At 39.1% G+C, this 27,559-nt stretch overlaps 1 protein-coding gene across 5 annotated transcripts in view; it reads right to left on the reverse strand.

The window, feature by feature from the left end:
• The window catches only part of frmpd4 (FERM and PDZ domain containing 4), a 45,176-nt gene that overhangs the window by 6,916 nt on the left and 10,701 nt on the right, over nucleotides 1-27,559 (reverse strand). For 3 of the 5 annotated variants that reach the window (XM_016668590.1, XM_016668591.1, XM_016668594.1), the window contains exons 2-15: nucleotides 15,254-15,370; nucleotides 9,808-9,968; nucleotides 9,439-9,541; nucleotides 7,596-7,641; nucleotides 6,621-6,725; nucleotides 5,112-5,219; nucleotides 4,601-4,732; nucleotides 3,104-3,223; nucleotides 2,756-2,892; nucleotides 2,414-2,540; nucleotides 1,606-1,695; nucleotides 1,329-1,511; nucleotides 1,085-1,208; nucleotides 21-992 (exon numbers count right to left, since the gene is read on the reverse strand). In XM_016668590.1, the coding sequence (XP_016524076.1) occupies nucleotides 21-992; nucleotides 1,085-1,208; nucleotides 1,329-1,511; nucleotides 1,606-1,695; nucleotides 2,414-2,540; nucleotides 2,756-2,892; nucleotides 3,104-3,223; nucleotides 4,601-4,732; nucleotides 5,112-5,219; nucleotides 6,621-6,725; nucleotides 7,596-7,641; nucleotides 9,439-9,541; nucleotides 9,808-9,968; nucleotides 15,254-15,370 (2,525 nt within the window). Of the gene's footprint in view, nucleotides 1-20; nucleotides 993-1,084; nucleotides 1,209-1,328; nucleotides 1,512-1,605; nucleotides 1,696-2,413; nucleotides 2,541-2,755; nucleotides 2,893-3,103; nucleotides 3,224-4,600; nucleotides 4,733-5,111; nucleotides 5,220-6,620; nucleotides 6,726-7,595; nucleotides 7,642-9,438; nucleotides 9,542-9,807; nucleotides 9,969-14,780; nucleotides 15,048-15,253; nucleotides 15,371-26,546; nucleotides 26,978-27,559 lie in introns of those variants that run through there. The other 2 variants (XM_007546403.2, XM_016668593.1) reach the window with 2 other exon arrangements.

Below are 27,559 nucleotides of genomic sequence, written 5' to 3' on the forward strand. Positions count from 1 at the left end.
TACAATAGTATAAGGAGAACCTGTGCTGCTCTCGGACTGTGCAGGACTCTGTTCTTCGGAAGCAGCCAGGGCCTCGAGTGCCTGCAGGGTGGACACCACTGCGTCGTCCAGAGGCTCCTCAGGACCCTCCGCTCGGTGTGTGGGAACAGAGTCTATTAGAGAGATGGGGATATCATTGCCGGCCTCCTGGGCCCGAGTCCCAGCCCCCTGCTGTTCATCTTCGTCAGAACTGTCCCTGAAACCAGGAGGAGGAGCAGCAATGGCCATGTTGAGGGAGTGCAGAAGCACATCGTTGTCCTCCTCATCATTAACCTCTGGAGGCGGAGGGAGGGAGGTCAAGTCAATGATGTCATCACTGGACCCTGAGAGTGTCAGCAATGTGGGCTTATCAATGTCACTCATGACCAAATCTTCCTCACAGCTGATGTCATCCTCGTCTTCTGCGTCATCTGTTGTCTCTGCGTAGCAGATGTCATGCAGCAGGGGCTCCTCGATGCACTCTGTGGGACCAAAGATTTTGGTAGAGTATGGATAACCCTCCTCTATGGCATCCATCATCTTATAATCCTCCTCAAGGCGCCTGTACATGTGGCTGTAATTATCTGCAATCTCTGGGCCTTCATCCATCAGTCTCTGGTAACCCAGGTTTTGGGGGTTCACGCTGTCCAGAGGGGGTTCCCCAAATATGAAGGAAACCTTTGCATTTCTGGATGAATCCGGCGGCTTAGGCCTTGGTATATTGAGATAAGTCTGGGAGCAAGGAACTCTGCAGCACTCCGCTCTCTCTGCCCTGTGAACAGAGTGCTGAGGCTGGTGAATCTCTGTCACGTACACAGGCTGGACTTCACATCTACTGTGGTCAAGGTATCCACACTCCTGGTCTAAGTAATCTTGGCTGCACCTCTGGTTATTTCTGTCCTCACACCCTTTGTGAGGTACACTGTAAGCACACTCGATTGCCTGGTAGTTTTGTTTCGGTTTAGCCGCATGGCCTGTGAAAAAGGAACCGAGAGTCTGAATGAATATATTTGAACACATCCTGCTGAGTCAAGGATAGCTATTTTGAATCACATTGTTTCCCTACTTGTTTCCGTGTTTTTGGCCACGTTGAAGATGGAGCGCCGAGAGTCTACGAGTAATCTGTAGTAGCCAGCAGTCAAACAGGCCAGATTCATTGCATCAACAGATTCCATTAACAGAGTGATGGGCTGTAAGAGAAGAAAACAATCCGATGAGACAGTCCGATCAAAAAAATAACAGAGTCAAAGTTATACAAAAAGACTTTAACAATACATTATTTTTTTTTTTTTTAGAAATGTTGTATTAACCTTCACATCCAGAACATGCAGTTCCACTCTAACCCTGTTCTCATCTTCAGCGTACATCTCGATGCGGTTAACATGGCTGAAGTCAGCCAGAAGCGCCACCAGATTTGTTTTTGTGTTTATCACATGACTGATGCCATATTTAGGTCCCACCAGTAAAGTCACTTCTGTGTGCTTCTCGCCTTGCTGTAAACGGGACAGAGACGCCACATAAATATAACTAAACAGGATGTGATACTAGCTGCATGCATGTGGGGGATACCAAGACGAGCTTACTCACCACCAGAGTGGATTTGAAAACACGGCCTCCATAAAGTCTCAAATCACTGAGATACTTCAGATAATGCACCTTTGCCTGTAGTGCAGTCAGCTGAAGAGGTGATGAACAGAGGGACATAGTGTCAGATGTAAACTAAACTAAGTAAATAAAAGTTGTAAAGCAGAATATGAAAAAAAACAAAACAAACAAACATTGCCTTGTATTTAAGCACTGCCTTGCAGAAGTAATCATACCTCTTGAACTTTTTCACGTTTTGCTACTTTATAACCACACACTGCAACGTGATCAAATTAGATTTTGGACAAAGATAAATGGAAGTGGAATGATGTATGCAGGCTCTTTTACATTGCTACCTAAAATTCACCTAAAAAGCCACCTCATTAGTAAATGTACTCCTGGTTGTCTTGAGATATTTTTTTCAGGTGGGAAAGATGGATGGAGAATATGGACGGTCAGTCCTGGATGAAAACCTATTAGAGGCTGCAAAAGACTTCAGACTTCACCCTCCTGCAGAACATGACCCTAGCTTTTGCTTTAAAGCAAAAAAGCATGAAAACCGTGAGTTAATGTGTGTTATTATACTTCCACTTCACAATTATGCATCAGTTTGTGCTGGTCTGTCACCCAAAACCCCAGTAAAATACACAGAAATTTGTGTTTGTAATAAATGTAGCCAAACGTAAGTGATTATGAATACCTCCACAGTACTATAGATCTTAACTCTCCACTAGGTGGTATCCTTGAGTAAGATGTGCAAATAAAACAGAGATTAAAAAAAAAAGAATACAGTGGATAAGTAACTCCTTACCTTTTTGCCAGGAGGCACCAGGTTTTGGTTAGTTTTCAAGATGTGGGTGAGAGCTTTTTTGATATTCTTCTCTTTCATGCTAGACAACACCGCAGGTGGCAGGAATAATGCCAGACCCCACTCCTTCCTGTGGACACAGATAAGCTACTATTAAAAGTTATTTTCATCACTCAAAGCGGGTCCTTTGATTAAAGTTACAATTATCAGACTATTAAAGCAGAGGCAGAGATGTAAGGCCATAGTATGATCAACATCACCACATTGTTGTACCTTCTGGACCAAGTCGCTAAAAACAAAGAAAGGTTCACTGTCGCAGTGCATCGTGAAACCTGATCTACTTACTCAATATACTTCAGGGAAACTTTCTGAGACTGCTTGGTATTGATGGTCAGAATGTACATTTGCAGGGCAGCCAGGCGAAGAGCTGTGTCATATTTCAGTTCAGACCCGAATCTCTCCAACACCACATCATTACAGCTCTGAAAGGAGGCGCAGAGAGATGCAACGGGAAGCTGTTAGTTTTATTCACTTCTATCCATGGAATCCAAAACAACACCATGCACACACAGTGAGTGTTTGCAGAATGAGAAGTCTGACTCATGGCTGCTGTCATTCTGCAAATGTAAAATAAGCAACAGCTACTGCTGCTCTAAAAGCTATTTCTGTGTGTGTGGATTCTTGCATTTTCACCTGAACATAGAGGTACTCGAAAGCTACCGCATCTCTTCTTAGCAGGTCCACGGGATCCTTTGGGACAAAAGTGATCCGAAAGAAGCACTTCATCTTGTGTGAGCCTGGCCTCTGTGTCACCTGGAGCATGATCCCAAAATGAGAAGTGTTAGGTTAGTTATTATAAGTTTTTTGTGTTTGAAACTTTCTGTGGTTAAAAAAACATGTCAATGTGATTTATTTATTTTTTTTATCTGAAGAAGTAATGACTTTGAATAACTAAAGTGAAAATTGAAAAAACATAATTAAATTAAAAGACTGGAATTTAAGGAACTATTTGACAATTGTTGTTTAGCTTTTCAGCATTATGGATTAAAATATCAGTGTTCCCGCAGTAATGATGGTAAGTTAAGACAGTCATAACATATGCGAAGATGGACAAATATTGATTTCTTCTACTGGAATTAAATTAATCTGCATGTTTCCTCACAGATGAGCTAACTATAAAATGTTATGTAACCTGCACAGGCCTCTAAAAAAATAAAAAAATACAAGGTTTCTTTTTTTTTTTAGAACTAGCAGCATTTGGTGAGAAAGAAGTGGAATACATGCAGTAAATGACCCAGGAGCGGGAACCAAACCCGGGACAACCGGGTTGAGAACTGTAGCCTCTGTACATGGTGCACCCGTTTTACCAACTGAGCCACCCAGCACCATCAACAAGGTTTCTGTGAACCTGAATATCACATTTTGCAACAAGAAAAGCATAAAAAATAAGTAAATCACAACTGGCATTTTCATTGCGTTTCAAATACGTTTTTGGGACAAAACAACTTTTCTAATATGTGTAGCAACTAAGAATTGGATTGACTGCTCACTCCTTTATGCAGTACACGTTTGGCATTTTCATGAAGATTAAAATATGAACTTCTCCTCCCTCACCAAAACATACTCTCTGCTTGAGACATTTTTTTTTCTTCCCCAGAATTAAAAAGAACTGTTACAATCTTGATTTCAAGGCAGAGAACAACCCAAGGCTGTGGGACAAGGATGGAACAAAGTTCATGCCATGACAATAACAAATAGCTCTGTGGCATTAGCAGCCAAACTATCAGTACAACTGTGGTTCTTGTTAGTTAGCATGAAGATTCTAAGGGTCTTTTGACATATTTTTTATCTTAACTTTCAGTCAAACCAGCTTTATCTTTTTTTCTTGTTTGGCCGTTGGTGTCTGCTTCAGGTTTTGTCGGTTTCACATGACATCCTTACACTTCCTCAGCACTCTTTGGCTGAAAGGTTTGACAGCTTAATTTCTTTCTGTTACTTTTGATTTTACACGTTATATGCCCTTAAATATCTTCTGTCTTCTTTTGATATAATGTACAGAAAAGTGTCATACATTGATCATCGGTTACTGCAGATAAAATCACAATTATTTTTAGTGGACAAACTAATAACTTTTTGTCCAAAGTGAACTGAACAGTTGCTCTATCTTTCTATCCATGGTTGTGTTCTCACCTGAGTTAGCATCTCCTGCTCATGCAGGAGCATGAGTTTGCTGGCGGACCCTTCAGCTCTTTGCTCCAGCATTAAAGAGAAGTGCTCAATGCACTTAATGGATAGCTTTTCTTGCAGGGTCAAGATGACGTCCTTCAAGATAGACAATGTCACAGTTAATACAACAAAGACAATGTGCAGATTGAGCAGCTTCCTCGTGCTCAGCTCAGTCATGCACAGAAATCATTCTCACAGCCTTGAATGTTTAAAAGCATCACCGTTATAACATACATTTAGAATTCCACCTGCAAAAAAAAAAAAGCAAGGGGCAAATGTAAATCGCTACATTCGGCTCTCCTTCACAATTAATTATATGGCAACTGCTTTTTGATTGCATCATAAGTTCACTTGAGGTACGGCTTTGAATGCCACGGTGAAGAGGAAAGGTTGCGCTTCATAAAGTAAACCTCAACAGGCTTTTAGATGACATAACAGCATTTCAGTGTGAAAGGAAACTCTTACCAGCACCTACCTTAATGGATGTGTTGCTGTCAAATCTAAATGATTTAGTCTGGCCATTTTCCAGGTATACCTTCAAAACATTTGGCATAAAAAGAAGGGAGTTGTCCTTTACTGTTTCCTGGGAAGAAAAGGAAAATTGTACGATCAACAACTTTCTTTATAAAGAGAAAAGTCCTTAAACTATACTTGTAAGAGACATGTGAAGCCCTCCACTAAAGGAACATGTTATGGAGTGCTTCTTCTTTTAAACCATTTCATATTTTGTCACTTTGCAGTCACAAAGTGATAGGGCATCACAAAGTAACCTTGAAGTACGAAGGAGCCAGAAAATGACTGATTGTTAAAAAACTAAAAAAGTCTAAACTATCTTTTTATTCAGCTGTATTCCGATACCTCTACGCAACATTGTCATTCAAAAAATAATCAAATTAGCTGCAAACCGAGCTGTTCAGTAAGTTTGTTAGAAAATATTAGGGAACAAATGGCAAAAAAATAAATAAATAAATAAAATAAAAAAATAAAAAAGCAGACGGGTCATAAACATAGTTGTGGAGGAGTTTAAAGCAGGGTGACAGTAAAAAAACACCCCGGGTTCGCAACCGACCCATCACTACTTTGATGGATAATCTGAATGATTCGAATGAATGACTGCTTTCCATACAGTCTCGCTGATTTTTCAGACAATCATTAGTACAAAAAGGACCACCTGATTGGTTAATGAGAAGAAAAATGATGCTAAAAACAGGGCAAAGCTGAAAGGCAATCTAGAGGCTGCGAAAAACTTGAATTTGACATGAATGCAGTGAATGAAGCTTTTAATGCATATTATTTAATTTATTTTATTATGGGTTTAATGGCCAGGAAGGGGATCCATTCTCAGGGAGGACTACCAACAGAAGACAAGCGAAGGCCAAGCAACAGAGGAGAGCCTGAAGGATGCAGCAGAGAAGGGCAGCAGGAGTTGTAGCAGAGGCGCCAGTCAGTGGACATCAGGGATTGAATTCTAAGGCTCTGCCCTTTGAGTGAGTACGACAATTATTGTTTGTCCCCTCAATTTTACCAAGGGAGAATGATTTGGGCAAAGCACTCTACCTAAAAACGGGGCTATATGAACACTGTTTGGCTCTCTTTCCTTGATACCCTCACTGAATCTTCTTTTCTGTGACTCGCCTATTAATTATAGGAAGCAATTGCACAGGAACTTCCTTTTTATCTGTCTGTGGCAGTGTCCTCACATTTACTGCCCCCTGTTAGTGCAAAAAAAACATCTTTGCCACCACGTTTTCCTTTATTAAAACGCATTGAACCAATAGTATCTACTTTCTCTCTTCATCTCTTGCTGTCGGTTATGGTGCTTTCACACAACGAGAGGGCATTACAGGACACCATTACTTGAAGGCCATCGGAGGGATGCTGTTTATATCGTATAGATAAAGCTAAGGCTTTAATAAATCACAATCTGTCTTTTTCAGCTCTAAATCTAAAGCTGAACAAGAAGAGTTCTTTTGGTTTGACTTACCGGGACCTGTCCGTTGACGATGACCTCTTCAGCAAAGCGGACTTTAACAGGATTTGTCTTTAACTTGGCCTTTTTTGCTGCGCTGATGAATGCAGATTTGGGTGACTTTTAGAGAGAAAGAACAAATACAAAAAAGAAGCAGGAATTTAAAGGACAATCAGCTTCCACTTCAAAATGAATCACAAGCATGATTAGAGGATATAATTCCGCATTAAAACATGTTAACTCTTCTTTGGCGTGACATGATTAGGATAATACTAATCAAGAACATGAGAATGGGAATAACCCTTTTGTTGTCATCTCACAGAATGTAAAAAAAAAAATCTGTAAACATGAGTAATCACAGGATGAATTACTGCAACTTAATCTGTTTATAAATATTTAACAGTCTCTAAGTGGTTCTTATTAAGTACTTGACACCACAGACACTGCATGAAAGAATCATCTTGCATTCACAATGACTGGAAGATTGGAGTTTTATACCAAATGTATTTGATAGTACAACGAGGTATGCGTTTGAGTTTCCTGCCACATAAGAAAACTCAAACAATATGTCTTCTTTTCTTTGATTATGTTCTGACATTTTTTTTGTCTGTTTTTGGAAGGAAACAGTGCATAACACCATTTCCAGCAACTTATTATGTGAACTTTAAATAAAGGCTGCAGAGATGTTATGCTGCTGGTACTGAGTGTTCGCCACCATCTGGTGCATTGTATCGCTAGGAAATGTTGTTGTTGCAGGTTCATACAAGGTCCTGTGTGGTTCTGACTCCCTACATATAAGGGCACTCAAAAGGTCTGTCTTTGTTCGAGTAGCTCAAGTTCTAACTTTACTGTAATGACAGAAAGAGTGCCAGCACAAACATATGGCGTGATTAATTACTTGCTTTCATAGAGTCAACAAAATAATCGCTTCCAAATGCTCAAATGGCCTATAGGGATGAATTCAATTTCATTCAAAGGGGAGATACTCACTGGGTATGGTTGAACAACAGTCAGCACTATGGACTCTTTACAGCTCCTGTGAGACAAAAAGAAAAGTAAATCAGGCAATTTTTTTTTTCCTTTTTATTTCTGCTTGACATAATGCAAAAGGGATGCTCCATATTTCAAAAGCCAGATCATGACACAAGGGCATCAATATACCCAGGACCCCACAATCACCTACCCCCTAAAGACTTTTCTATCCAAAGCTTGTAGGCCTATATGGAGGTAATTTACTATTTCATTTTTTGGTTGAACCACCTAAACCCCAGAAAGCAAAGGCTTAGCCACTGGGCAAGACTCCACTCCGAGGTCTAACGCCAGGAGGATTCACTGGTCTTCCTAATCTCAATGAGTTATGACAATATTTTTGGTCTTTCTTCATCTAGGTCTGACCCCTTTGCCTGAGGCTACTTTACCATGGGAGACCCTGGTTTTAGCCAAAGCCCTTCAGATAATAGCACTCAGTACGCAAATTTCTACAAAAGTAGGGACACCTTAAATACACATTGAACACAATGCTGTTTGTGGGATGTATGGATAGAATCTCAAGGCATGGGAGAGGAGATTGTTTGATCTGGAGGTGATGGGGTTATGTTGGTCTCTTTGAGTCTTGACCTCCAGAATGCACTGGATCAGAAACCAAGTTTGAGACTGACATGATGAGAGTCAGATCTTCTATGTCTGTGGCAATGATTGCCAATTGGAAAGTTTAGAACCCTCAATCCGGTGAACCACAGTTTTCACCGGGTTGAGGATATGTCTTTGCTTGAAGCAGAGGAGTTCAAGTATCTTGGTGTCTTGATTGTGAGTAATGGTAGGTTGGAGCAAGTGATGGATAAATGCCCTGGGACCAAGTCATCAGTAATGTGGCTGAAGCTTCAATTGTCACAATGAAGAAAGGTGCCTGTGCAAAAAAGCTAACCTCTCACTTTATCTATTTTCTGACCCTCACCAATCACAATGAAATATGAATCATCACTGAAAGAATGAGATTCTGGAACAAAGTGGTGAAAACAAGCTTCCTCCATAGGGTGTCTGCACTCAGCTTTAGAAACAGGGTGCAGAGCTCCTTCATCAGGAGGGAGCTCAAAGTACAGCTGCTCCTCCTCTGCATCAAAAAGAGAAAACTGATGTAGTATGATCATTGATGCCAACTGGTAGCTCCATGTTAGATGTTTACAGTGGAAATTAGACTGTGTAGAAAAGCCCAGTGTAGATCCAGATCTCACAGGACAGACTGTGTCTCCATACCATGATGCCTGGGTTTCCCACCATGGATAAACTACTCCCATGACACCCATGATTTCAAATAAGCAGAAGGCAATGAGTGGATTAATGATTTGAAAAAATAAAGTGTGGTTAACATAAAAATATTGAAGACAGCAGAAAAGTGCATGTGCCTGACATTTTTTTTCCATGGAAGTATATTGAATTAACTGAGAAAACCCATTCAAATCCATTAGATCTGTGAAGCATAGGGCACATACCTTATTACACCACTAATATAGCAGTCAACCAAAGTCAATGACTCAGGTGTATCAGTGATTAATCTAATGAAGTGCTCCAAAACATCCACACCACAACTAAATCACATTGGATGGCAGGGGTGGTTAGAGTAATGTGCATACATTAATTCAGTTGAACATACTCCTTCAGAATTATATCAACAAAACACAAAACATCATAGTGTCAATAACCTTGTATAGAGGATATATCGTCTTTAAAAGCCCAACAGTGAATAATATTAATATCAGAATCCTCATTAAAGTAAAAATGCTTTTGTTGGTATTCAATTATCCACGACAGTTGTGACACCAGGGAAATGTCTTACCTGACAAGGTCGATAACCCTTTCCCTGGGTGCTGAGCTGACTGGCTCATCATTAATCATGATGATCTCGTCCCCGGGGATCAGTTTGCCTTCAGATGGACCCCCTGCCACAACATACCAAACAACACTTCAGGCACACACACGTGTTGTTCAGAACGCTCTCCGTTTTCTAAGTGTCCTGTCTTGTGGCCAAAGCTGTAATGAACGCTTACTCATCGAGGGCTGTTAAAAATCACTGAATCATCGGCGTAAGTGGGTTTTCCTCCAAGCTACTACGTTTTAGGTGGATTTCATCTCATGATGTGGCTGTGGACTGAATGAGTCAGTGTTGTATGGAGAACTCAGCGTGCAGGTGGGTCATTCTCATTACCTGGAGTAACTGAGCGGACAACCACAGGTTTCTCGCTTCCTGCCACAAATCCGAAGCCAAGCACTGGGTCCCGCCTCATCTCCACCTTCCGGGGCGCGGGGGGCACAAACTTGTCTCCGTCCAGACGAACTTCCTCCAGGGAGTTACTCTGGGAGACGTGACTGGACAAAGAATTTAAAAATATTCCCTTGTCAATTCTGCTATTTAATTAGCTTGCTATAAGACTTCGTAGTACATTGTTTTCTAAGGTAATGTAGTGTATTTACATTTATTATAAACAATTAATTGTTACTTCATGTATTCTTTAGGTATTAGGTATCCATGATGGCCAATCATTACTTACATTGACCAGTATTACTTTGTAGCACTATAATGTACCAATTATCTTGTGTACGTACACATACACACACAAACAACAAAACATACCAAAGGTACAAACCAAAACTCAATTGTTTCTTTTATCAGCACTTTTTATAGATACCTCCACCTCGTGCCCACTGTAAACGGTTACTATTTCTAGCATTTTAAGTTAAAGAGATGTCCATAACTGAACACAAAGTTCACGTATTGTGTGGTATAATTTTTACACCATTTGTTCACTCTCCCTGGCTGCAGGAGCGGCAGCAGCAACTCTGCATGGTGCCAACAGTGCTGGTTAATTAAAGCTCTGGGCAGACAGTGTGTAATTCACAGTTATTCTTAACACGCGTTCTATTCACAGCTAAATACCAACAATTAATCTTTCATGGCACAAAGACACAGTCAGATCTGTCATTTGGATTTGCAATGTCACCAAAAAGCTGCAATGGGAATAACACGTTTAAAGATGTTAATTGATTGTCAGAGAAAAAAAAAAAAAAATTGGTGTCAGAGAAAAAAAAAAAAAGAAATTGGGGGAGGATTTCTCTGCTTCGTCCAAGAACAAAGGTCATGTCATATGCCATTACAACGTCAAATGTAGATGGTGCACAGACAAAAAACCTAGAGTTCTGACATACAATAATGAATGTAAAAGAACAAAATAACCAACAAAATCTGTCAATAACTTGGCACTTCTAGAACTGGGTGACCATAATCTTTATGACGAGGTAGACCTCAGAAGTAGCTTGATAAATCTCGATCTGCATACATTTCTAACAGTGCAACATAGCATATGATGGTGCTTTTTGTTTCATACGTATATTTGTTCAATCTGAAGATGATCATCCAATCCTTAAAGAGGGACAACAACAACAAAGCTTTTACGGGTATTACTGCAGTGTTTGATAAGATTATGCTTTGCCCCTCAGTCCAAAATGCAGTTTTTTTTATTACAAATTAGATTGTTTCTGTCCCATCCACTACTCCTATTTTATTAGGACTCAATCGAACAACATTTCCAGTTTGTAAGGTTGTAACTGTATGATTTATCTTAAAAATACTCAGCAAATACTGATGAAAGTTAAGCTCACTGACTCACTGATGCTGACAGTAAGTTTTTTTTGTTTTGTTTTTTTTACATTAATTAACCAAATAGTTATAAATTATCTGGCAACTCAATATTGCTAGTAATGTTAACGATGAAATGTGTTTATTAGTGGATTCCTACATTTTTGTAAATATTCTTTTTGTTTCATTCAGAAAGTAAGACAGAAATGTATTGTTTATCTTGTTATTGTAGGAGTAAAAGTAGAAGCATACGTATCCACCTTTCACTGCAAATATGGGTGCAAGTCTCAGCCTGCTTTGTACATCAGAAACTTAAATGTTACCAAATTTTTCTTTGAAAAATAGTTCAAGCTCAGTCGAACTGGACGAAGAACATCCCCGAAGATCAATTTTCAATGCACTGAACTTCCAGTCAGTTGTGACCAGCTTCCCTTCTCTATGCTGAAGAACAGACTCCCACATCATGATACTGCCACAACCGTGTTTCGCTGTGGAGATGGTGTAGTCATTGCCTGCCATGCATAGTGTTTTCCATTCAAAAAAGTTCAATCCTGGTCTTCATCTGGCATGTCTGTTTTTATTTCAGTGCTGCCTGAGGGTTTAAAGATTACATCTATTTGGTGCAGAATTTCAGCTTCTCTCCTATGGCATTTCTCTGCTTCTCAATTCTATTGTTTATTCAGTTATCCTTCTAAACAATGAAATAACCAAAGCCTTTGCGATTACAGAGAACTAGAAATGCCATTCCTTAGTTATTTAGGTTCTGGCTTTTTTAATTAGCAAATTTCATGGGAAAATCAATTAGTTTATTGCCAAAATAAAAACTCTTTTTAAGAAGAAACCTTGAGGCATAACAGTGTCACTCACAGGCAGACAGACTTTCATGGTCTGTCTGCCTGTGACAGACCTTGTTTGTAGTTTGGAGCTTGTAAAAGAGACAAAACTGTGTCAATGCTACAGCATGGATATGGTCATATGCTGAAAAATTTTCACGACTTAAAAGTATTGTACTTTGAAATATACATCCTCTAACACTGCTAAATAATGCAAAGAAATGTGTAACCCATTAAATAAACGCCATACTGTGATTCTTTCTTTATATGAACAACAGTTGCTGCAGGATATGACTTGAAATTATAGAAAGAAATAAAATGTATGTAGGTTTTGCTGTAGAGAAACAAACTCAGCAGCTTGTGCGCAGATGAAAAACATATGGACTTGTGCATTCAGGAAGAGCAGTGTTCCCTCCCCTCCAAGGCCACCTGCTGAACATGGCTAGGTTCCCATTGTGCAGACAGCCATGCATCTAATGCCCTCTAATCACACCCATTAGCTTCTACCGTAGCTCCGCAACGCATTGTACAGAAATCACAAGCCATGCTGATGGTTTTTATCATGAATAAGACGGACAAAAATAGGCAGCAGGAAACACTGGTCTGATGCACTGCGTGCAGAGTGTATTTCCATGTGCTCTCTTGCCGAATTCTTGCTGTTTTGGGGGAAGCAGAAGAGGAAAGTAAGCCTATAACCAGAGCAATATCCTGTTTTTCTTGCCTCAAAATCCTGATTTGATGAGGTTCTTAATGTCATGTTTCTTTCTCATGAAATGAAGCCATATTTTTTCTGCCTTGTCAGCTTTGTCTATAGGCCTAAGTGAATTATATAATTATGTACACTATAATGTACAGAAAACAAATGAATATAAATAAATAAAACTTGTCTGCAAAGTGTACCATGTGTGACCATTACATGTCATCACAAGTTTCAATATATTTTTTACCTAGCAGAAAGGCAGCTGCACATTTCATTCCTCTACACTGTAAAAATAAGTTATATTGAGTTATGTATTGGCCATTTAATGCAATTTCAATCGAGCATGCTAGTTTGTAAATATAATGTTCAACGTTAGCCACTTTATTTTGTAACAAATTCTATTTATTTTTATTAGAATTTAACTGGATAGGTTGGTTTGTTCAGCTGTTATTCTCAGTCGTTATGTTCATCTCCAGCAGAAAACATGTGGATTTTATGGATTTTACTAATTTATTAAAACCCCTTGACAGGGATAAGATAACATAATTACTTACATACAAGTGTTTTGAGGGTGAAAGTTATGGGGTTAAAGCAAGAACTTAGGTAGTTTGGTGACAGTGCTAATGCTGAAGTCAAACTTAACAACTTATCAATGAGGCAGTTGTAGGAAGCATCTTTCTAGTGGAAAAAGTTAACATGGTACTTTGCTGGAACAGATACTGATTATATCTTCAACATCAACTAGTTTAGCAACGGTGCTAATAGTTAAGCAAACCTTGTTAAGCTAAATTTCTTAAGATTGAGGCAGCTGTTCCCAATGAAAAAGACTTCATGCTGTAGATTTCATGGAAAATGTTCATATTACAACCTGATTTAAAAGTTTATATTCAGCTTTAACTACTATACCAACATGTCAGATTTGATAGTTGATGCCTTTTCACATTTTGGCTTTAAGAATGAGGGAAAAAAATGTCTATGCCACAGTATCTGAACTAAATTAAAAAATTCTAAGTAGTTAAGAGACAGTGCTTCTGGTAAGATCAAATTTGCTTTCAGGCTAACACTGAAACAGTAAAGGTTTTCGTCCCTCCTGTTAAAATAGATTTGCAACGTTTAATATTTAATTACCATATTATGCCTAATCATTTTTATTCTTTTAAAGGACAAACCAGATGAGCAAACTAATTTTTATTATAAAAATGTTATAAAGCTGACTCAGAGCAAAATTGCAATTAAAAGTAGCAATATCTACCCTAATTTATTGGTAAAAATCGAACAGTTGGTTTTATTAGTGTGATACTGATGAATAATGAACGCATTGTGCTCATCAACTTTTCAGCACATTTTTGTATTGGTCTCTAAAGTACACCCCGATTTGCAAAAAAAAAAACAGAAACAAAAAAAAAACCGAGTGTCAAACTAAATATTAAACCCATAGTACTTTATTCATGCGCTCGTGTCATGCAGTCTTGGCATGTGTTCCGCTGAGGAAAACACAAGACTTTAACATCAGCACCCGGGAGCCAATAAAGCCCAAACTCAACCTCAGACAGTTTCAGGAAGAGATGTTTGATTATTCATGAGTCTTCCTCAAATTTAGAAAGCAGAAGCTGGAGCCAAACAAGCCTCCATGATCTGTCTCATGCAGACACACTCGGCATCCAGCGCTTTCACTGCTCCGTACTTCTTATATAACTCCTCTGACATCACGCTTCTCGTGCTACGACCCATGTGTGACAAGTGCTCTACTCCTCTTTTGAGAATCATTTCTAATATTAGCTTGTTTGGATGCATTTGAAACAACAATCCACACTTCAGCTGTATTTTACTTTTTAGTAATGAACTAAAAATAATTAACATTGTGTGTAAATATTTTACAGAAGAGGTTTGCATGCACAGCAGTCATTTTCTAGTACAATACACCCAGCTAAAGAGAAAACACTCACTTGTTAAACTATTTTGCACATAGACAATTTATTAAAAAAATCAATAAAAATCAATGTTGTTTTTACCTGCCTGGACAGATTCCCTGAAGTGCCACTTATGAAGGATCAACTACGTTGATAGCATAATAACCCAATTTTCTCTTGTAAAAAAAAAAAAAAAAAAACAAAAAACAAAAAAAAAAAATCATTATGCTGGTAAATTTGATCAACCGCAGCAGAATACACACTCACACCCTCTAAACTCCTCTTCTGCATTTGGGAGACTGCATAAGAAAATATAGTGGGTGTATCGGAGCAAGAGAGAGAGAGAAAGAGAGATAGAGAAAGAGAGAGAAGGAGAGAGAAAGGCAGTCAGCAGGGGCAGTGAGTGCGTGCAGCAGTGGAGGGAAGAGAAAAAAGAATCAGTATTCTGAATGCACTGATGGAGACAGTGTGGAGGCAGTGACGTGGCCGGAATAATCACAGGTTGGCAAAGCGCTCATGAAACATCTGGGATGGAGAGAGCTCCCCCTCTGTTTCTTTAAACACAGGGCACTTACTTGATGTAGCAGTCACGCCCCTCTCTGATGGTGCCCATGTCCCATCCATTTGGGGGTCCGTGGGAAGCACTCCAGGTCCCTGAAGGGGGCGGCCAACCGGAGGATTTGGTCCTGTGGCTGCAAAGGTGCAGAACATGAAAATAACTAGGTGAAACCCTGAAACCGCCTCTAAATTGCGGAGGAAGTTCAAACTTTTAAATGAGCTAGAAATAATATCCAATCATTTCAACATATCCACATCCCAAAAACAGATCGCACTGACATGACAGAGTCCCAGTCAAGTACAAAGGGGGTTTCTGAGTCCATTGTGACAAACAACGTTCCATAGGCGCAGTTCAGTGAGTGAATACAAATCAAATTAATTACATAAGCTCGATCCAGGCAGAGTTGTCATGCCTCACTCGTGTGCTTCAGAGGCATGAAACTGGCTTTATTTGTGAATGTCAGCGCAGTCTTTAAAACATAAAGCACACATTAATCTTCTTCTTAACCAGTTTTTTTCTTCTTCTTTTTTTTAGTGACTCAATCTTAAACTGATCTGATAACCTTTCTTGGAAAACAAGGAATCTATTATTGTAGCAACTCTCAAAATGCTACCACATCGTTGTCTGATTTTGTTGACAAACCCAAGCTATGCAGTCATTTCTTTGAGCCACAAGTCGGTAAAGTGGAGGCTTTCCAGAAAAGTGGGATGGGTTGGAACAGTCGTGTCTTTTTTTTTTTTTGGCATGCATGCACCCCCTCCTTTTCTCCTTTTATCACTGCCTTTGTGTCTGCACACTGGCGATGCTGGAAAGTGGTGGCAGAAAGTTATGTCACTTCAAAGGCTTGTCTGCCATGTAACAGGGTTCTTCACATTTATTATTCAAAGCTCCTTTTTCTTTTCCTCTAAAATGTTTCCCCCAGTTACAGTACCAGTGATAATGAATTGTGCACAGCTGTCTTCTATATTTACATGAGAGTGTGTCTCGCTGTAGTTTATGTTCATATGGCAACTTAATGCGACATCAATAAAAAATCCCCGTGTATTAGGCGAGATTATAATCATTTTCCATAATCTTCAAAGATAGTTTCAGTAAAACGTGATGGCTGTAAAATTATACAACTCCTAAATACCCTTGACTGTAGCAAAAAAAAACAAAAAAAAAAAAACACTTAAGAGATGCTGTGTAGATTAGAACCATGGTTGATTCATTAAAAGAAAAAAAAAAGTCCATATAGTGAACATGCTCTGTTTTCCTAGTACATCTATTGTACTTTGCTGCCTCATCTACTGTAATTCTTTGCTATCAGGAAGTCCACTAAATACACAAACTGCAGTACTGCAGAGTTTTATTGAAAATTGACAGGATAGATCAATTTATCTTTCTATTTTATTTTTTTGCTTTCAGACTGCAAGTTTACTGGTTTGTTCATACAGTTTCTAAAGGTAAAATTTGAGGCAGATCTTTTAGTTATCAGGCTCCTCTCTCTTGTGAGACTCTCTGCCAGTTTGTGTCTGGCAGGGTGTCTGTGAGGCAGACACCCTGTCTACTTTAAATACTAGGATAAAAAGTTTCATTTTGATAAAGCCTGTTGTTAGAGTAGCTTAGGTTATCATTAGCAATCTCTGTAGTTAAACTACTGGAGAACACACTGACCACTTCTCCTTGCTCTGCTGTTCTTCTTCTCTCCAATTTTGCATTATTTGCTGATATTTCAACTTTAAGCTTTATATTGTCTCTGTTCTTTTTTACTCGTTGTAGAAACCACCTCTGATCTGGCACTTTGTTTAGCTGTGACAGCTTCCTGAAGGGGGACATTGGCTGAGCTACTGCTGCCAACAACTTTATGTTCTCCCTCGATGATGCCCTTGGCCCTGTCTTTCAGTGTTTAACCCTGTGTCTATCCATCCTATACAAAGATGTTGGCTGAGCTTTTGCAGCAACTGTATGTCCTTTCATTTATCCTATGTACTTTAAAACCTGCTCAGAGCTAATCTGGTAAGCTATGCTTCTCTCCTAGATAAAGCCACTAAAGGAACTTAGTGGCCCTTGTATGGCCATTGTATGGCCATTAACTTCTTTTTTTTCTCTAACATATGAAGTACAACTTGATCGATGCTTATGTTTCTTTTTCTGTGTATGTTCTGTATTCTCAAGCCAGTGTGGTCGGCCACCCAGGTTTTGATTGTGCTGAAGGTTACTTCCTGATAAAGGGGAGGTTTTACTCTCCACTGTTGCTGCATGTATGAGTGATTACACAATGGAAGCGATTGTCCACTGTTGCTACATGCTTGACCACAAGGAGTCAATTCGATTAAATCTTCTGTGTTTACTTAGAAAGAATGTTGTTGTTTTTTCAATAATAACATAATAAGTTAACTTGACTACACTGTTTGATAACTAGGATCAGTTGGAATGTATTTATGGTTGAATTTACTTTTTTATTACATTGCCTTGAGATTACATGTTTGAGATTAATTATATAGGTAAACTAAATTGAACTGAACTCTCAACTATTTGTGCAACGTCAATGCAACTCAAGTCCAAGTCTCAGACTCAATTCTCAATCTCGTTGTGAGAAATGTTAATGCCCATCTGTGCCTTGAAAAAGCTGCCAGTGTTCTACTTTCAGAGTCCTCTAAACAGTCCAAGTAATCTGATTTCTTTCCCAAATCAGCGGTGTTGGTATGTTGATATGGATTTATTTGACCCACAGTACAGGCGTCAATGCCGTATATCTAGAACTGCTCAAATCAGGATGTCAGACACTATTAGCTCTATAACCATCTCTGTCATAAGTCTCAGAACTGTAAAAACAACCATGCGAACTCAACAGATTAAAATAAAAAGTTCCAGCATGTCCTCATAATGATTAAAATTGCCTGTTGCAGAATGTAAGACAACATCCTGGCAGGGTTATGTTTGACATTTTTCCCAAGGTCTACAACATAATAAAGTATACTTACAATTTCAAATGACGTCTCTTCAGGATATGTTTCTAATCCAAAAAAAAGGTGTCCCAGAAAATCAGTTTTCTGTCTCGCTGACTTTGTAATGACACTGTAGTCAAAGAAACAATAATCTTTGATTTATTTTGTCTGCACATGGGAGGCCCATCATGCCACTCAGTCAGTCGCAGCAGTCCATACCAACCAAGAGACTCAGAGGGTTCACCCACTGGCGGACAGTGAAACTGATCTTCTTCATCAGGCATTAATAAATAATACCTGCACAGTCACATCGGACTAAGTAATCAAGCTCTAAGTAGGCAAGCCATGCTACACAATTCATGAACAGGTTACCCAAGAGTCATTGCACGACAATTAGAAGTAAAAGGGGAGCTAAATGTAGGTCAGTGGGGAACTTGTTAAACCTAAAAATGCTTGATGGCATTATGATTTGAGATATTTTTAGATCCTACTGGTTGATTTGCTAAAATAGCCAAACAACCATATTTAAAAATATTAAGGCCAATAGGGAAAAAAAAATCAACCTCCTTGTTTGAAAAAAAAAGATGAAATACATCCATATAATTTCTTTGCAATCACAGCAGAAAGCAGATTTTTGATATTTAAAAAAAAACATGAATATTTTTTACATGTATTCATTAATTTTTATATCTTAAGAAAAATAACTTATATCATAGTATTTGAAAAAAAAAGGGAGATTACTTCTCAGCCATTCACACACAAAGACTGGATCCACAATACCATTATGTTTCCTTAATCAAAGAAGTTCATTTTAAACCTCCATGTTTGTCAACACATGCTTGTCACAGAACAACCATAAAGGGTGCATATCCTAATCATGAAGGGAGTGATAATGCATTATAGAAAAGGCGACTGCTTGGAGGAGCAACATTCCAACACAGACACTCAAGTTAGTTTGAATAATTCACACCGACAATCTCCACAAGGGCTGGCAATATGAAACCCTGTTCCGGCAACAAATGTCTGCCGTAAACCCACGGAGAATGCAATAAAGCTGTTCTTTCATGAGGTATTCAGAGCATTATTTCCTTTGACAAGTGCTTTGCGTCAGTGACTCTCATCTGCACGTGGCTGCAAGTGATGTTTATGTGCTGATTGCCAGGGGGACCAAACCATGAATTCCCTTTTAAGTTTCCCGGCATGCACTTGGGAAGGACAAGGGAATAGCCTGAGGTCAAGAAAGCCACAGTAAACGCAGCATTAGTTTGCATGGCCATCATGTCTGAAAGATAGAAATACTCTCATCCCAAGCAGCTAATTATATTTTATTGAACTCACGTTTCAGGAAGGATATTGAGGACAACTTCCAGTCTCTCAAAATAAGGAAGTCAACATTCAGTCATCATGTGTGTGAATGTCTTGCTATGTTTGGGAATTTAAAACATTTAAATCCTTAGATTTGTAAATCTTTTAACATATTTTTAATTGATTATCCATCTAAATGAGGTAAGGGTCATTCTGAAAGCCTCAGTCGCTTTTCCCTATTCTATAAGCAGTTTTCTTGTGAATTGTTCTGTTGGCAGCTTAAGTATCTTCATTCATCTGATGCAAACTCTTGCGTTAAACAAAACAAGAAAAAAAATCTGTAATAAAAACCTGGGATATGCTGGAACTCCAGTGTTACTGTTCTCACTGAGTTTCAAAATAACATGGACTGAGGATCAAGAAAATTTTATTTTACAAAACAGTCACATTTATCTATAGTTTATATTGGATCCCATACACATGGACTAGCCTCCTTTTTGAAAAAAAAGGTTCTGATTTCAGATGAGAAAAGGTTTGAGCTATACTGAAAGTAGGCCGTGGGACTGCCTCAACACTGTTCAACTTCACAGTCAGTCAAAAACGTTGTTGAATCTTACACATGGTTGAGTGTTCAAACTTTAGAGTAACACACATTAAACTGGTAGTGGAATTAATAATTACAGTTTAATTGCAATCATAATGAAGGGCCCCAAGCTCAGCTCCATTACGTAACACCGGTCGATGGTCTCTGTCTCGTCTCGGACTCGGACATTGAGGACTCGGGATTTTATTTCAAGACCAGCCAAGACCACAACTGTGGAAATATCACTGAATTGTCTGCATATTGTCCAGTTTATTTGTCAACATCCTTGTTTTCACTGGATGCAAAACATACCGACTTAAATTCAAACAATAACGCGACTCACTAATTACGTGTTTCTGTTCCCGCTGCCACCCTTCGCCTCCCCCCACTCTGAGACAGTGCGCAGTTTGTCTCGGTGCGGAAGAAGATGTCTGTCTAATCGTAGGTAATAAATTTACCTACATAAATCATAAGAAAGCATATGACGACATGTGAATTCAGCAGCGCTTCGCTTCCAGAGACGGCGGGGTGTACGTCCAACCTTTTAGCGACACTTTGAGGAAGCTCAAAGGTGAGCTATGTGGAAGTGAAGCTAGGAAAGCTAGATGTGCAGTGACAAAATGTTGCATTTGCGATGAAATAAAGCTGTCACTTACTGCGCTTATTGTGCGGAGGTGTTGACTGACGTGTTGCATATGCGCGATAACGTTGTGCCCAAAGTCTTCAATGTGACGGATGGTTCAAATTTAACATTAAAAGCCAAAAATGAATATGCTCTTCAACCAAGTAAACTTCTGACAGTAGTACTCGCATAGTTTCATTGGGAGGTCTTTTGTAAATAGTAGTAGACACAATGAGTCATTAAATATGAATGTCTACAATCACCTAATGGTGTGAGTAAGATTTGTCACTGTTACAAGCCCAGGAAATATCTTTTAAGCTGGCTGAAGAATAAAGATATGTTTTGCTCTCTTGTGTAATAGGAAATGTTGCAAATATGACTTAAGATGCCTTGTGAAACACATTGAAGAGAGCGTGAGAGTTTTTTGTTTTTTTTTGCCAGTGGTGTTGCAATAAACAGACATGTATGCAGAGACAGGCTGCTAATGGGATTCTGTCTGAATATGAAATCTGTAGAGAGACAGAAATGCGCATCTCATGGGAAGAAATTGAGGCGATGTGCAGAGCAGGGCTGTAGACGTAGAGGAGCATTTTTGATTAAGAGATTTCTCCCTCTGCTTTCCATCTTGAAGGGACATTTACACAGTCTTTTGTTTCAGAGCACATCTGCCCTCTGCATGACTTCACCAACCACCAACATGGCTTTAAGCCTTTGGCCAATATAGCAGCATGGCAGAAAAACAAGTCAAATCTGTTATTTACATCCTGCTATCGAAATGTTACTGTGAATGCTATGGCTGCTAGAGAGGTCAGGTATGATGCTGTAGCTACAGTAGACAACTCAGTTTTCTCCTGCTGTTTATGTGCCTTGTGTGAGTAAGCGTGCCATTTTGTCAGTTTTTTTATTTTTTATTTACTGGAGCCAAGTGGAAGAAAAGGCTGTTCCTTGCTGATATGCAACAAAGTCCTTATGGTAGGAATTATATAACAAGACCACATCAATACAATCACAAGAAATGGAGCTAGAGCTGTTTTGCCTTATAGATTATTACTATGCGAATCTTCTGCACACCAACATTCACTTTAAAATTAGGGTGTCTATCTTCCCTAATATTCCAACAGAATCTTACATTGCTGAGTTAGTCTTTGGTAAAGCTCAGACATTGTTGCTATGGACAACCACACTACCCTGAACATCTCTCTCTTTCTCTATTTCCCTCTCTCTCACTCACTGATTCACTCACTCATGAGTGAATCAGTGAGTGAGTGAATCACTCACTGATTGACATCATATATATATATATATATATATATATATATATATATATATATATATATATATATATATATATATCAGGTTAATCTGCTCCAGGGTGAAAATAAAACAGCAACTGGGAATCTGGGAAGCAGCCCACCCGCTACGATTCACTACAGTGAGCAAGGGAATCAGTCTCCTGCTGGTTCCAGCTTACCTGACAAACATCCAAAACCTACCATTTTATAAAGGAGTTACTGTCCAAATGTGGGATACAACTGTGGCTTTCTTTGCCCTGTACGATCGCACCAACTCACAAGTCTATTCAGCCGAGTAATGAAACTTCCATTTCTTAATAAGTGCTGTTGTTAATGAAACGATGAACATATTGGTAATATTTTCTGATATCAGGTCATTTTAATTAAATTTTTTGTGTCTGTCACAACAAGATGTGCATATTTGTGAAGTGGAATGAAAATGAAACATTCCATCTTCCTCCTTCCATCAATTGCCTATACCTACTTGTGCTTGCAGGGTCGCGGGGTGGCTGATGCCTATCAGCAGCAATCATTTTGGCGATAGACATGGTACGCGATGCACATGTTGCCACTCCATCACAGGACACCACAAAGACACAGAACAAACATACGTAGAAGCACTTAAACCTAAGGGCAACTAACAGAATCCAATTAACCTAACAGTTGTTGTATTTTTGGCTGTAGGAATAAACCGGAGTACCTGGAGAGAACCCATGCATGCATGACAAGAAGATGCAAGCTGTATGCAGAAGGACCCCATCGCTCTAAGGCAACAGAGCTACCAGCTGTGCCACAGTGGAGCCCCAAAATCTAATGTAAAGCATTATACTTCGCAAAGTACTAAATTTCAAGCTGTAAGAGTAGATCTAATTTCCTTGCTTAAAGTGTGGGTCTTTTCTCCTCTCCAAGTAAAACATTAACCAAACACAGCAACACGTTTCCTGTAGCAGCTGACATGGATTCTCATGCACCTTTTTGTGTTGCACTCTAGCTTTTATGTTAAAAGCTCCAAAGGACAGAACAAAATTAATGCTTGCGACCTCATTCCCCTGCCAGTTGGCTCCTGTTTCTGACCCACAGCCATTTCTGAGCCTCTCGTCCCTAAAAGCTTGTGATTTTATCGGCTATATATATATATATATATATAGTCGATAAAATCACAAGCTTTTAGGGACGAAAGATCTATGAAAGATCTTTCATAGTGTGAAAGATCTTTTTGTTTTTTGTTGTGCTCTGATGAGCATGGACGCTAATCAATTTTGGTCCAGACCAATGATTTTCTATGCCGAAAGTATGCTGTCAAAACATGTTGAACAATGGATCAAATAATAGATGTTATTTAAGAAACAGAGGTTGGAGGGAAGCAAATAAGCAACAGAAAGTGACACAGTATAAATTATTTTCTTCCAATTAAGATGTCTGCTTTTTAAAAAAGGCGATATTATGTACTTTAAAGGGACATTGAGTCATTTTATGGCATGCTCAAGCAACTATGTTAACTTCAGTTAACATAGTTAACTTCAGAGATGAAATTTGACATCTCTGTCTCTTCAAGAAGCTCCTGCTCTTTCCAACACATCGCCTTTAGCATGTCATCATAACAATGCTTCTCATTATGCCGTTTACAACTGTTCTTTGGAGCTTTGGACTGAGAAGTAGTTTGTGTGATAAGGTCAGCAGATGTGCAGTTCCTCCAGGTGTTTGCTAATTGCTGCTGCTAGTCTTGAGGAGCTGAGTGGGTGAGGAGCTATCCAGGGATGCTTTGTGAGACGGAGGTTTGGTTGGTGCCTGCAGATCAGAGGAGGAGCTATGTGGAAAAGGCAGCAACAGAAGATTTAAGAATTCCTCCACCATGAAAGAATCAAAGCAACACTCCAGGTATGTTTTTGATGTGAATAATGTTACAAATTGATATGAAGCTCAAAGTACATCAAGACTTTGTACAACTAATCATATAAATCTTACCAAATCTTGTTTACAACATATTTAATTTTGCATGGATATCATTAATATCTAAATTACTCAATTATAAGCCAGACAAACTTATAAATAATGCATACAGTTAATAAATAAAATATTTTCATAATTGTCTGGGAAATATTATGCTGAGGCATGTTTTTGTTTGTATCCCTTCCAGACGTTTGACATTGTGAACAAACAAGATAAACAGGGCATCATTTTCTTTATTTTTGTCATTGTGCAAATGATACTTTAAGATGAAAATCTTTACCTATGTCAAGGGGTATGCCAACACAAATCAAGAATGTTATTGCAAAGGACATGCAATAATAGCTTTTCAGACAAAAATGGTGATGCAATAACTTATCAATCAAAAAATTGGGAACTAAAGAAGATTTATTAGCAGCAGCCTAGTCTCTGACTTGGGACTGCACAATCTATTCCTGTTGTTATCCACGCTGTTAAGCTGTGCTCGGTTAAAGGTGCTACTGCACGGCCTCAGTTTCAGAGTACAACGTATTTCATGCTTACTCACTCCCAGCTGGCTGCCTGACCAGCAGCTGGCAAAAGCGCATCCAGGAGTAGCTAATAAAAATGAAAGTCTACTGGTGACAAGTTTCTGCAGGAACGATCAAGAAATTCAGACAAAAATCCTTTTTTTCTTTTATTTGTTTTATGAATGAGGAAGAAGCTATTGTTGACTAATTCTCCATGAATTTTTCCCAGAGGAACACTAAAGGTTTTTTTTTTTTTAATTTTTATTTGATTAGTCCATCAGAGTTCAGCATTCCTTGTAATTGAAAGATAATTGACGATATCTGCATAGATTTGTGAGGCTGATGCTCATTACCGCATCCGTGCTGCTTCGCTGCCAAACCATTCCAAACACCCACAGAACATGTCAAAGGAGTGAAGGTGCTCAGAGGTAGACCCAAGTTACAAAGCACCTTGAATTACCTTGTCGCTGAAATGTGCTACACAAATAAACTTGTCTTGAATTTTGATTCAAGAAACTGCACCACGGAAATGCTGTCAGGATTTCACCAAAATGTGAGAAATGAAGAAATTTCGATGCTTCTTGTTTCTGAAAAGCTGGACGTCTGGGGGAGCTGAAGGCTCCATGTCTAGTAGCTCTCAGCGAGCTATCGTGTGTTAAATTCTTGCTGGCAGCTCAGAATGTGAAAAACAAAACGTAAAATGTGTAAATGTAGCAGAGCTAACTCATGATCAGAGACAACAGTGCATGGCATTATTAATTGTGACAGGAAGTAGTGACGTTGGTGTTCCACTGGGAGCCACATAATACACGCTGGCACGGAGGCAGACCAACAACAATGCTATCCTATCATAGTATATTTCCATTTCTGTAGTGATTGGCACTAATTGTACAAAAAGAGCAATGATATTGTTCTTATTTACATATTCTTGGACTCAGAAAAGCAAGAACATTGTGTTGATGACTCATACGTGAGATTGCGTTCCAAATGGCCATTCCTGTGTCATAAAATTTCTGTCACATTCAGCGTCTTGTATTAATGATCAGCTGTTCTCTCCATCAGTGGTCTGTGATGTTTTTGAAGGAGGCTAATCCTCAGGCAGGATTAATGTCCAACGGCAGACCCATGGGCTCACAAAGTGAGTTGTCACTCCTCACAATGAAAACACCTATTCCTCCAAGCTCCATTCATTTGTCTTTTCCACTTTTCTCACACGCCAGATATACTACATGAAAAAATATTTAAGAAGAAAATCGTGTAAAATGTGTTTTCCTTCTTTATTTGTTATCCTCTGTAGCTATTTGCAACACATAAGTGTGATTGTTCAACGACTTATGTATTAAATATGTCTGATGAGCTAAATCTGATCATGCTGAATTATTAAATGTAAGGTTGAGCATAATGAATTGCATCTCAATTTCCTTAATGAGCATTTCCCATAGGACATTGACTTAAGCATTTAACCATTTGAAAGAATCTCAGTTCATTTTTCCTCAAACACTTCAATGTTTTTATGGCCCTGAAAAATCAGGGTTCCCATGCGATCTGAGAAAGTCAGCAAAAGTATGGAATTAGGTTCGAGTCTTTCGAGATCTGAATCTGAATGGAAAAATAACTCAGAATATGGAAAGATAATTGTATTTCCAGATTTTATTTCCTATTCCATTATCTAAAATTTCAACCAATCCATCCATCCATCTTTGTTCATAATTTAAAACTGAGCTCATAGAGGACTGAAACTTTGGAAATTAGATTTTTAAAAAGTAAAATTATTAACATGGAAAATAGGAATCCTGAGAACTTGTGCAGAAAAAAAACAGTAATTATTTGCTGCATGAGAAATTTATGAACTTGGATGCACACAGTTTAGAACAAATGAATCATCCTAGCTTTTAGCATCCGCCCCCACTGCCATCCACCTCGCTTTCTCATTCATTCCCCATCATACATGACTGCACAACTTGCTACCTCAAAAGATTATTAACTCAGCATTTCCAAGGCAGCGGCTCAACATGTGAATCCTGTGTGGCTCTTCACAGCAACGCCTCTGAAACGCACGAACACGGTTTCCAGTAAACGCACATTTACAGTCCGCTTAGTATACATGACAGCCGAACTCACCCTGGAAGCTTTGGCATCTTGACAAAGCTGAACACATCCATGTGTGCTGCAGTCTGCAATCAACCTACACATGCAAAATTAACTTCACTCCGACACCATTGTAATGCGTTGTTTTTCGCCAGTAAATAACGCAAAGGGGAAGAAAAACAAAAGTAAGGCTTCCAGAAGTCAGGTGTAGAGATTAGTCGTTTTCTCTGAGCCGCTGCATGGCTGAGTGATTGCTGTGTCCTCGCCTCAGCAGCACAAATCCACATCCCATGGAAAAGGATCTGGCAGCGCAGCTTCCCCCGGTTACATCCTTCAAAGCATGTCTCTGTTAGCTGTGCTAAGCCACCTTCATTTAATTTCCATCGCAGTGGAATGATGTGCGGGAGCCGCACCGTAACAACAGCTTTGGAGGGAGGCACAGAGAGAGCCTGAGTTAAAGGAAAGGTCGGCGATGTTGGTGGGAGATGAAAGTGGAGGAGAAACAGGAATGTGAGAGCTTGTTAAGCCCGTGTGTCTACAGGAGGCACAATATTTGCAAATAAGGGGTGCTGCCTGTGTCCAGGAATTTCCCCAAAGCATGCTTGGATCATATCTCAGACATTTAGTGTTTTTCCCGCAAGAGCGAAAATTAAAAAAAAATAAAATAAAAAAAAAAAAGGAGCCAGATGGATGAGATGGCACATGCACACAGTGCCCGTAAAACAACACAGGAGCAACAAGAGCAGCTGTTGCGTTATGAGGACCTAATGTGTCCCCCTCCCCAGCTGAAGTCTCTGCCTCACAGCTGCACGTCACACTGCCTGTACTGCACAGCGCATTTGTTTTGACCTTTCAGTGTAGTTCAGCTGCTAAATGCTCACTCTCAGTACTCACGAGGAGCATCCGAACCTTTCAGCATCGCATCTGACGCAAACTCAGAGCAAGTAAAATGCTACCAGAACAAAAGGAGAAGGTTTAAGTGTTGAAGTTTTTTTCTTCTCTAAAACTTTGTCTCAGTAAAAAAAAAAAAAAATAAGATCAAAGTG

Source organism: Poecilia formosa, unplaced genomic scaffold, assembly GCF_000485575.1.
Source record: "Poecilia formosa unplaced genomic scaffold, Poecilia_formosa-5.1.2 Scaffold16, whole genome shotgun sequence".
In the NCBI taxonomy this organism is placed as follows: domain Eukaryota; kingdom Metazoa; phylum Chordata; class Actinopteri; order Cyprinodontiformes; family Poeciliidae; genus Poecilia; species Poecilia formosa.